The following is an 11,408-nucleotide window of genomic DNA, read 5'->3' on the forward strand; positions in this document are numbered from 1 at the left end:
CATTGGGAATTGGGCATTCCAAATTGAAAAAAAAAAAAAAAAAAAGAAAATCCAGAGATCTCAATATGAGCTCAAACATTTCTCATCAAATTGTTTGTGCTACAGACCATTGTGTCAAAACCACTCACACTCACACACATACACACTTTTTATCTTCCTCTGTCTTACTAAATTAGACTCACCCCCTGACCGTCCTGTTTCTATAGAAACCCTGTTACCGTGGTAATGGTTGGCATCACTGTGTTTTCTAGAAAAAGGCCTGCTCACACCAAAGCCAATGATAGCACAGGAAAGACAGATTGGGGGAATAGTTCACCCAAAAATGAAAATTCTCTTATTATTTACTCACCCTCATGTTGTTTCAAACCTGTATACTGTAATTATTTTCTCTGGAACACAAACACAGAAATTTGAAGAGTAGTCCATTTGACTCCTGCACTGTATTTATAGAGCCCAGGGTTAGGATTAGACATAGCCTCTCACACACATATAGACCTTTTTCACACTAGCACCATCTTTGACAACGAGGCTGTGAGGGATAGACGTACAGTCTCTTCAATGGGCTGTACTGCAGTTTAAAGTGGTTTTTGGATCATTCCATGCACAAAACATTGATCAAATATCTGTCCAAGAGCATTCAGTATATAAAGAACTCCAGAAAATCAGAAGTGATCTAGGAGCTTTAAATAGCTTTATACCGTTCGTGCCATTGAAGAGCCTCATTGTCGTTCCCATTAAAAATCAAAGATGGCGCTAGCATGAATAAGGTCTTCAGTGTATTCAGCATTTCACTATGTCCTTCTCTGACTCAGGATTGTCATATGCTAATCGCACACCTTTGACCTATTGTCACACACACACATACACACTGTAATACATAGTGTCCTGTCCTATGAGCATCACATTTGTTCACATTAGTTGCTGTCTGTTCCTGTAGGCGGCGCTGTTGGGTGGCACTACTATGGTGATGGCTCACGTGCTTCCAGAGAAAGATACGTCTCTACTTGAAGCGTATGAGAAGTGTCGCACTCACGCTGATGCTAAAGCCTGCTGTGATTACGCCCTGCACGTGGGCGTCACCTGGTGGGGACCAAAGGTACTGTTTTGTTTATACTGTAACATTTTCTATCTATCTGTCTGTCTGTCTGTCTGTCTGTCTGTGTATCTATCTGTCTGTCTATATCGGTCTGTCTGTCTATCTTTCTCTGTCTGTCTGTCTGTCTGTCTCTCTATCCCTATTTATCTGTCTGTCTGTCTCTGTCTGTCTATCTCTATCTGTCTCTCTATCTCTATTTATCTGTCTATCTGTCAGACTCTATATGTCTGTCTGTCTATCTCTATCTGTCTGTCTGTCTGTCTGTCTCTATCTGTCTGTCTGTCTGTCTCTGTCTGTCTGTCTATCTCTGTATGTCTGTGTGTGTGTGTGTGTGTCTGTCTGTCAGACTCTATATGTCTGTCTGTCTATCTCTGTCTGTCTGTCTATTTCTGTTGGTCTGTCTGTCTGTCTCTGTCTGTCTGTCTATCTCTGTCTGTCTCTAAATGACTGTCTGTCTATCTCTATCTGTCTGTCTATCTATCTGTCTGTGTATCTCTGTTGGTCTGTCTGTCTATCTCTGTCTATCTATCTGTCTGTGTGTGTGTGTCTGTCTGTCTCTCTGTCTGTCTGTCTGTCTATCTCTGTCTGTCTGTCTGTCTCTATCTGTCGATCTCTGTCTGTCTGTGTGTCGGTCTGTGTGTCTGTCTGTCTGTGTGTCTGTCTATGTTGGTCTGTCTCTGTCTGTCTATCTCTATCTGTTTATCTATCTGACAGTCTGGCTCTCTCTGTCTATTAATCAATCAATCAATCTATCTATCTATTTATCTGTCTGTCTGTCTGTCTATCATGTCTCTTGATTTCTGTTGTGATATTTGTGGTGTCAGGTGCGCAGGGAGATGGAGGTGTTAGTGGGTGAGAAGGGTGTGAACTCTTTCCAGATGTTTATGGCATATAAAGATCTGATGATGTTGAAGGACTCTGAGCTGTATCAGGCGCTGAACACCTGTAAAGACATCGGAGCCGTCGCTCGTGTCCACGCTGAGAATGGAGAACTGGTGGTCGAGGTCAGAGAACGAGCACACACACACACACACACACACACATTAGTCAAACCTTTGTCAAGTCAGAAACACACGTGGACAAGAAAAATATTTTCATTAATTGGGAAAACAAGTTTATTTGAACTTACCCTATTGGCACATAGTTTTTAGCAGTGTATTAATTAAAGTGTTTATTGTGTGTATTTGTTTAGGGTGCAAAAGAAGCATTAGATTTGGGCATCAGTGGTCCTGAGGGTATGGAGATCAGTCGACCAGAGGAGGTAAAAGAGAGATTGTTTCAAGTGTTTCCATTTGATTTGAGGTCTGTGTTTGACCGTGTTATAACTGATATTTGTCTGTCTGTATCTGTAGTTGGAAGCAGAGGCTACAAACCGAGCCATAACCATCGCCAACAGGGTGAGAACAATATAGACAGAGAGAAAGAGAGAGAGTGTGTGAGTGTGTGTGTGTGTGTGAGACTCATACAGTATGTTGTTGTTCATTGCAGGCTCACTGTCCAGTGTATTTTGTGAATGTGTCCAGCATTTCTGCGGCTGATGTCATCGCTACTGCCAGGATGCAAGGTGAGTTATAATTTATTCACCCTTGTGTTGCTTGACACACGATTTTTTGTTTTTCATGGAACACAAAAGGAGATGTTTAGTAGAATGTTCAAGCTAGTGATATCAAAAGTACCAATACTTCGGCACCAAGTCGGTACTAAAAGATGTCACGATTAGGGATGTGCAGAACGACTAATTTCACTGATGTTTAAAGAAAATTTTGGAGTCGACTAGTCTAAAAAGAAAGCAACCTTGGGGGGCCTGGGTAGTTCAGAGAGTAAAGACGCTGACTACCACCCTTGGAGTCGTGAGTTTGAATCTAGGGCATGCTGAGTGTCTCCAGCCAGGTCTCCTAAGCAACCAAATTATTTGTATTTTTCCTTTTTAAAGTTGTTTTAAAGCTTACTGTACTATCTTGACTGTGTGCAGGTAAGGTGGTTCATGCGGAGACTACATTAGCTCACTCTGTGTTGAGCGGGATGCACTATTATCATCAGGACTGGGCTCACGCCGCCGCTCACGTCATAGCTCCGCCCCTACGCCTCGACCCCAACACACCCGACTACCTCATGGGCCTGCTGGGCAAGTACGCACCAATCACACAAGAGTCATCAGCAAATCATTTAGTAGCCCCGCCCATCTCAATCTGTCATACGTTCTTTCGTTCATCATCCATGTCATGTCATCAGTTTGGCAGGAAATGACATCTTCTGTCCTGTTTCTGACATGTGAGTGTACGATGATGCCTTTCCTGTGTACTCAGTGACATCATAAACGTGGTTGCGTCAGATCACCGAGCATTGAGCACTAAGCAGAAGGCGATGGGGAAAGAAGACTTCACCAAGATTCCTCACGGAGCGGCAGGCGTGGAGGATCGCATGAGTGTTATCTGGGAGAGAGGAGTGGTACGACACACAACACTTCTGTTTCCTCTTGACAACCGAGTACAGTGAATGCACAAACACATTCAGACACTCTCATTGGTCTTCTGCCCCTCAGGTCGGCGGTAAGATGGATGAGAATGGTTTTGTGGCCGTGACGAGCTCTAACCCTGCTAAAATCTATAATCTGTACCCGCGGAAGGGACGCATCATTCCAGGAGCGGATGCTGATGTGGTGGTGTGGGATCCAGACACTACCAAGTAACAAACACATGGGCGTACCTGACCAATTAGAGACACCAGCTAAACCCCGCCCATTATAATCAACACACACACACTCATACAACTCTGTCCTTCTGCAGGACCATCTCTGCCAGCTCTCACGTTCAGGGTGGAGACTTCAACCTGTATGAGAACCAGCGCTGTCACGGCGTTCCCCTGGTAACCATCAGCCGTGGTCGTCTGGTGTGTGAGAACGGTGTGTTCATGTGCGCCGAGGGTTCCGGAAAGTTCTGCCCTCTCCGAGCATTCCCCGATTTTTTGTACAAGAAGATACTGCAGAGAGAAAAGGTGAAACACTGTCCACTTATAAGTCATTTAAAAAAAAATTGTAGCAAAACACAATCACACACACCTTCATAACTCATCATTTAGTCCTGTTGCGATTATTAAATTATCGTCTGATCGTGGTTGTGATGAGGAGGAGGGCGGGGCTGGGCCATGACTATGCACGCTGGCCCTCAGAGGGAGAGGGATAAATGCAGCGGGATGCGGCAGTTCGAGAGAGAGAGAGCCACATGCAGCTGCCGTGATTGTGTTGTGTGTCTTTTTGTTTTATTAAATATTATTGTGACCGTTCAGCCGGTTCCCGCCTCCTCCTTTCCCATTTTTAACCTTGTTAAAATTGGTGCCAAAGCCCGGGAAGTAGGAGGGATGCGCTGTCGTGGAGTCCTCGCCACTGCCGTACGCCCAAAGGAGCAGCCGCGGCTGTCCGCCGGGGGACGGAGGAGTTGCTGCCGGTCGCCTGGACGCGGAGGAACTACCGCCGTCTGCGAGGGGAGGAGGGACTGGCTGCCGGCCGCCTGGAGCGGTGGAGCCGCTGACAGGGGCGGAGAGGCTCCCTACCAGCCGCCAAAACGCGGAGGGGCATTCCATCCACCAAGGGAGGAGCGGCTGTCGTCCCCAGAGGGTGGATGAGTGATCGAGGACCAGGCGACGGCGTGTCTGGGAACCGGCGAGCAAGTTTATCTCTCTCCTCTCTCTCTCTCTCACTGTCACTCTGCCTTGCACTTTCCCTCTCCTCTTTGTTTTGTTTTTGTTTTTCCGTCCCCTTGTCCCCCTCCCCAGCTCTAGAGAGGCGCTTGGTCATTGTGGGTTTATTCGTGCAGTGTTGATGTATGAAGCACACGTGTACCTAAAGAAATATGACAATTAATCGCGAAAGCTCCTAAACAGACAAATAATCGTCATAATCGCAATTATTTGTTTGACAATTAATCGTCAGCCAAATTTCATAATCATGACAGCACTATCGTCATTATATTGTGATGGTGAAAAGTTTGAATCTACCAGTTCTTTAGTATTTTAGAATATTAGTATAACAGAATAATAGTCATCTAAACTGAGAGGTGAATTTTGTACAATTTGAGCTTCTCCAAAGTTGCCACTCTTTGTCAAGATTCTGCAGGCTTACTTTTAAGTTGTGCAGACGTTTGACTAGAAGTGTAGATGATTGAGTAGTTAATACTCCCTTGTCATCTGTCAGACTCAGACCCTGCGAGGGGTGGATAGGGCTCCATACTCGGGGGACATTGCTATGGTAGCCAACTCTGGCAAGAAGGACTCCGCCCCCCCGGAGGGTGACGTTCCCATGCGGGCGACCACCAGACACGGAGGCATGCGAGACCTGCACGAGTCCAGCTTCAGTCTGTCAGGTGTGTGTGTTTGACTGCATTATGCTCTCACAGACTTCGACAAGGTTCAACGAGACTTCTAGCTCGTTTACTCGGACATCAGAAAGCCCTTTAAGGCTGGTTCACATTTACATGCACTGTGTTCGGGGTGCAGTCTTTACTCCCGTATGCATGCGGTTCAGTCAGTAAGCAGCTTTCTCCATGGCAATGTAATTTCCCTGTGATACATGAGTAAATAAAAACATGTGATCCGAGGAAGACTTCGCTACTTTATTTCCAGATATTTCAGAGTTGTTGCTGTGTTTGTTTCCTTCACTTTCTATTGCGACCTGCAGCAGAATTGCGCTGCAATACGTCAAACTCTGGGGATTCCCGCATGTAGATGTAGAATCGCATATACACGAACATGAGGGACAGCAGCGGCGTCGCCAGGTCATTGTTCCGGGGCTTCAGCCCCGAATGTTTTGACTGTAGCCCCAAATGTAATTTTAAATGTAGGCTACGCAATAATATTGCTTTCTATATAATTTTTCCTTTTATCACGATACACTCAGAAATGTTTAATTCTTTCCATTGTGTTGACTTACTGATATGATGACGTTTGTTATCCGGTCTGTTCATGCACATGTGCCCTCCTCAAAAGCCTGTAAGAATGACGCTAATACGTTTACATGACCACATTAAGCCGAATTCTCCGGGAAGGAATCCGCCAATCTTGTCAACAGGATGTTTCAGAACGCTGCTTTCTGCAAAAACCCTAGAATAAACCGTTTACTTAAGTGCATGTAAACGTGGTCAGTATGTTAGTATCAGTCACCGTTCACTCTCATTACGGCTTTTTTCCATACAATAAAAGCGAATGGTGACTGAGGCTGTCATTCTCCTTAACATGTTTTGAATGACGTGGGGGCGAGTAAACAACTATAAAATACTTTTATAATAATTTATAATAATATAAATTTATTAGAATTTTTTATTCATTAAAAGAATAATTTTATAATTATAATTCATTATTTTATGTATTTATTTTTAGCGAATTTCCGCGAGATATTTTGGCCTATTTTCTCGGTTGAAGGAAAACGAGAAATGGCATTTTAACCCTTGTGCGTCAATAAAAAAAAGTTACTCAGAGGTCCTCAGAGGACAAAAATGTCTGCCATAATAATATTATATATTAATATTATTTTCCACTTTTAATTAGTTAATTTTTTTAACCTACATCCGTCCTGATCATAACTACCAAATATTCATTAATTTTCAGGATTTTAACCCTTTAAATGCCAGCTTATTTATATAATGCCACTGTTGTTTTTTACACACACACATACACGCAAATTTCTCAATACACACATACAAAACACACTTTGACATCTATGCACCCACACAATTTTAGCTGCATCATTTATTCAATTAGTCCTGCAGTCCTATAATACAGCAAACAGAGAATAGGGGAAAAGCTTGTATTTGCTCCATAGGCCAAACATGAGAAAAATGGCGCCATCTGGTGGAAAATATTAAAAATGTACATTTTGAAGCCAGTGCTCCGGAATGAAAGCATAATATCATAGAATTCATGATTTTATGCTTTAATGGCACTGGGATCAAATATTGCCGTTTTAATGGGTTTCAATGGGGACATTTTTGTCCTGAAGGTTCTGAGTGTAACTATTTTGTGTATTATAGATGTATTATAGGAACTGAGGTTGAAATATCAAAATTCCCCCCAAAATACACACCTTTAACTAAATTGATGCTTTTGGCATTAACACAGCCAAAATGATCGAAAAAACAAATGAAAAAGACAAAAATGTCCCAAAGGTCGCACAAGGGTTAAGCATGACAAACAGATCCAAAGTGACTGAAATTCTTCCCAAATCAGCCTGTAACTCTCCATCTTACCTGAGAATAAACCTGTAACCTTTGAAGTATCAGTCTGAACATGTTCCTACTAGACTGCAAACACGTGAGTTGTTTTCCTCTCAGCTTTTGAAAAATAAGAGAGGGTAATCGATTGTCTCACTGAATTCTGTACTGAGGATTGTGGGTTTGTGATGTTTCTCCTCAGGCGCTCAAGTGGATGACCACATTCCTAAAAGGTCCTCTGCTCGAATCCTTGCGCCCCCCGGTGGCCGCTCCAGTGGCATCTGGTAACCGTGGAAACCACAGACAGTTCATACAGGCTCCACTGACCCCCTTTATGTCTCTACACATGTGATGTTTGTAGTAAATGAATCACAACACTGTTACATGAGATAATCAGATTCACATCCAAAGTGCCAAACTAAACTGAAACTGTGCCACATTACAGAGTGTTCACACACTATACCAGTTAAAAGTTTGGACACACTTGACTCCATTTATGTTTCTCTTGATCTTAAAAAAAAAAACACTTCAACTAAAGGCTAATGCCTAAATGCACAGTTCGTGATATTGCCAAAAAGAAAGATCAGTTTTATTACCTAAGTGTTATTAGTGACAATGTAATGAGCTCGCTAAATTTGAAGTCTGAACCACTTTAAAGTCCATACATTAGAGGAGACCTGTATCTACACAGCACAGTCTGTGTGTTACCTGCTTTATATGCATCTGTGCCGGAGAAACATGTGAACTGTGACGTCACACATGCACCTGCCCTTCTTGAAATCTCACACGCGTGTTGAAGTTGAGCACATACAGTATCTGTTGTCGGTGCTTGTGTTTGTGGTGATAATGCCAGTTATGAACAAAGTGTCTGTGGAATATCTGTATTTTATATATATTTATAGAACATAATTTGTTGTTAGTTATGATGGCCTGTGTGGTGATGACGTATCTGATGCATCGTGATTTTATCCTCACCGGTCAATCATGTCATTCAAAAGAGAGAGATTGGGAATTAATATCAATTAATACAGCGGGTTAACTTTACACTGTTTAAATTACTGCTCACACATCCTTCTAAATATAATCATCGACACACAGATAGATATCTAATCATTATTTTACACGATCTGATTTTAGTTAATTGATGAAGTCTTTATGACCTCAGCGTGAAGGAAATATTATTTAATGAGCTTGAGATCTGGTCTCCTCTTAAAGAAATAAAACCAAAATACCGGAGTTACTACAGCTATTGCCATTTCTACAATAAAACTGGAAAATTGGTCACTACTAACCAAGAAATGAACTTCATCAATAAAGAAATTTAAAAAAATTGACAGAATGATTCTGAAAAGTTCTTGCAAGTTTCACTAAAACAAATAAAATTAAATAAATAAATAATATAATATATATACTTATTTTTAAGATTTATGCATAACAAAAAATTAATTCATTCCATCAAATTGGACTGTGTAATTTTTAACAATATTAAATTAATAAATGTAAAATATTTAGTTTTTTATTATAATTTGCTAAACATTACACAATTCAATTTTATGCCGTAAATCTTGAAATTCATATTTATTTTTTGAAGGTTGAAGGAGATCACATATTCATTTATTATTTGACAATAATAACATTCAGAGTTTCCATGGTAAATATTTAGGAATTTTAAAATTGTGATCCCTTGGCATTAAAAAGTAATTTATATAATTTTGATGGCAAAATAAGTCATGGAAATTTCTATAGTAAATGTAAATATTTTTAGTTGCACTCAGAAATATTTAATCGTCTAGAAATTGTTCTGAAACAACAAATACGTCTGGAAAAGTCATTGGTCAAAAGGTGTGGGAACCTTGAATAATAACAATGGTATTTTGATGGAAACTATTTTATTTTTTATTAACTAATCACACTGATTTATCCCTGTTCATAAGCCCTTTATAAGTCTTATTCCATGTTTAGAATATATCATTTGTGTTTATTGGCTGTTATATTTCTTGTCACCTGTGCTCTGAATTCAAGCATGAGCTGAGGTTGATTTAATTGGTGCTGTTTTTTAAACAAAGAATTTTCATTGCAGTTCTTGTTTTGTTTTTTTTATCTTTCTTCTCAGAAAAAAAGCACTGTGAATCGGTTTGTGATTTTGTGTTTGTAGTTGGTCCTGAACGTGACGGCTTGTTCTGTTATGACATGGATAAGTGCAAAAATAATAATAATAAAAAAAATCATAAATAAAATAATGTTGCTTCATTTATTATTTTAAGTTTTGAAACATTTTAACATTTAATTTTAATGCATTTGGAAGACAGCAACAGATTAAGTTGCACAACATCAGTTTGCATCATTTTGCCAGTGTATATTTTTCCCAGAATTGATAAATATTTAACTCAGTCTGTTACCATTTTAATTGTGACTTTCTAGAGGAGATATTTCTAGATATAAAGAAGTGCTGAAAATGCAACAGTCTGTAGGTGCTGATGAGCTCAGCAGAAAAAACAAAATATACTACTAGGATTGCAACAATGAAAAAACTGAACCAATAAATCTACCATTAAAGGAATATGTTTATTTATATTTATTATATTTATTTATTTATTTTATTTAACGTAATTTACAAGCATAAAGCTGTGACAAATGTTAGCTTAGAACAGAAGTGCTGGAACGTTATTTAAAAACATACATTTTTAAAACTATATAAGTGTTTTAAATGTTTTCCACTCCTTTTCATGAACAGCTTAAAGTTAGGAGCAATTAATATTTATAGTGAGACAAATTGAAATAAAAGTGCAGTCTAATGTAAATATATAAACTAACAACGAAATCAATCGTGTGCATACTAATACTCAGTATCAATACAAATTAACCCTTGTGCGACCTTCGGGACATTTTTGTCTTTTTCATTTTGGTTTTATCGATCATTTTGGCTGTGTTAATGCCAACGGCATAAATTTTGCCAAAGGTGTGTATTTTGATATTTCAACCTCAGTTCCAATAATACAGTGCATCCGGAAAGTATTCACAGCCTTTGCCATGACACTCAAAATTGAGCTCAGGTGCATCCTGTTTCCACTGATCATCCTTGAGATGTTTCTACAACTTGATTGGAGTCCACCTGTGGTAAATTCAGTTGATTGGACATGATTTGGAAAGACACACACCTGTCTATATAAGGTCCCACAGTTAACAGTGCATGTCAGAGCACAAACCAAGCCATGAAGTCCAAGGAATTGTCTGTAGACCTCTGAGACAGGATTGTATCGAGGCACAGATCTGGGGAAGGGTACAGAAAAATGTCTGCAGCATTGAAGGTCCCAATGAGCACAGTAGCCTCCATCATCCGTAAATGGAAGAAGTTTGGAACCACCAGGACTCTTCCTAGAGCTGGCCGCCTGGCCAAACTGAGCGATCGGGGGAGAAGGGCCTTCATCATGGAGGTGACCAAGAACCCAATGGTCACTCTGACAGAGCTCCAGCGTTTCTCTGTGGAGAGAGGAGAACCTTCCAGAAGAACAACCATCTCTGCAGCACTCCACCAATCAGGCCTGTATGGTAGAGTGGCCAGACGGAAGACACTCCTCAGTAAAAGGCACATGACAGTCCGCCTGGAGTTTGCCAAAAGGCACCTGAAGGACTCTCAGACCATGAGAAACAAAGATTGAACTCTTTGGCCTGAATGGCAAGCGTCATGTCTGGAGGAAACCAGGCACCGCTCATCACCTGGCCAATACCATCCCTACAGTGAAGCATGGTGGTGGCAGCATCATGCTGTGGGGATGTTTTTCAGCAGCAGGAACTGGGAGACTAGTCAGGATCGAGGGAAAGATGAATGCAGCAATGTACAGAGACATCCTTGATGAAAACCTGCTCCAGAGCGCTCTGGACCTCAGACTGGGGCGAAGGTTCATCTTCATTGAAACCCATTAAAACTGCAATATTTGATCCCAGTGCCATTAAAGCATAAAATCATGAATTCTATGATATTATGCTTTCATTCCAGAGCCCTGGCTTCAAAATGTAATGTTTAATATTTTCCACCAGATGGCGCCATTGTCCTCATGTTTAGCCTATGGAGCAAATACAAGCTTTTCCCCTATTCTCTGTTTGCTGTATTA

At 40.8% G+C, this 11,408-nt stretch overlaps 1 protein-coding gene across 2 annotated transcripts in view; it reads left to right on the forward strand.

Moving 5' to 3' along the window:
• The window catches only part of LOC127436439 (dihydropyrimidinase-related protein 5-like), a 16,044-nt gene extending 6,524 nt beyond the window's left edge, over nt 1-9,520 (forward strand). For both annotated transcript variants that reach the window (XM_051690582.1, XM_051690583.1), the window contains exons 3-13: nt 938-1,096; nt 1,921-2,100; nt 2,289-2,357; nt 2,449-2,493; nt 2,585-2,660; nt 3,069-3,225; nt 3,403-3,544; nt 3,639-3,781; nt 3,883-4,090; nt 5,286-5,454; nt 7,499-9,520. In XM_051690582.1, coding sequence (XP_051546542.1) covers nt 938-1,096; nt 1,921-2,100; nt 2,289-2,357; nt 2,449-2,493; nt 2,585-2,660; nt 3,069-3,225; nt 3,403-3,544; nt 3,639-3,781; nt 3,883-4,090; nt 5,286-5,454; nt 7,499-7,584 — 1,434 coding nt within the window. In that variant the 3' untranslated portion in view covers nt 7,585-9,520. The remainder of the gene's footprint in view (nt 1-937; nt 1,097-1,920; nt 2,101-2,288; nt 2,358-2,448; nt 2,494-2,584; nt 2,661-3,068; nt 3,226-3,402; nt 3,545-3,638; nt 3,782-3,882; nt 4,091-5,285; nt 5,455-7,498) is intronic.
• Nucleotides 9,521-11,408: the final 1,888 nt, after the last annotated feature.

This window comes from Myxocyprinus asiaticus, chromosome 47, assembly GCF_019703515.2.
Source record: "Myxocyprinus asiaticus isolate MX2 ecotype Aquarium Trade chromosome 47, UBuf_Myxa_2, whole genome shotgun sequence".
Classification (NCBI taxonomy): Eukaryota; Metazoa; Chordata; class Actinopteri; order Cypriniformes; family Catostomidae; genus Myxocyprinus; species Myxocyprinus asiaticus.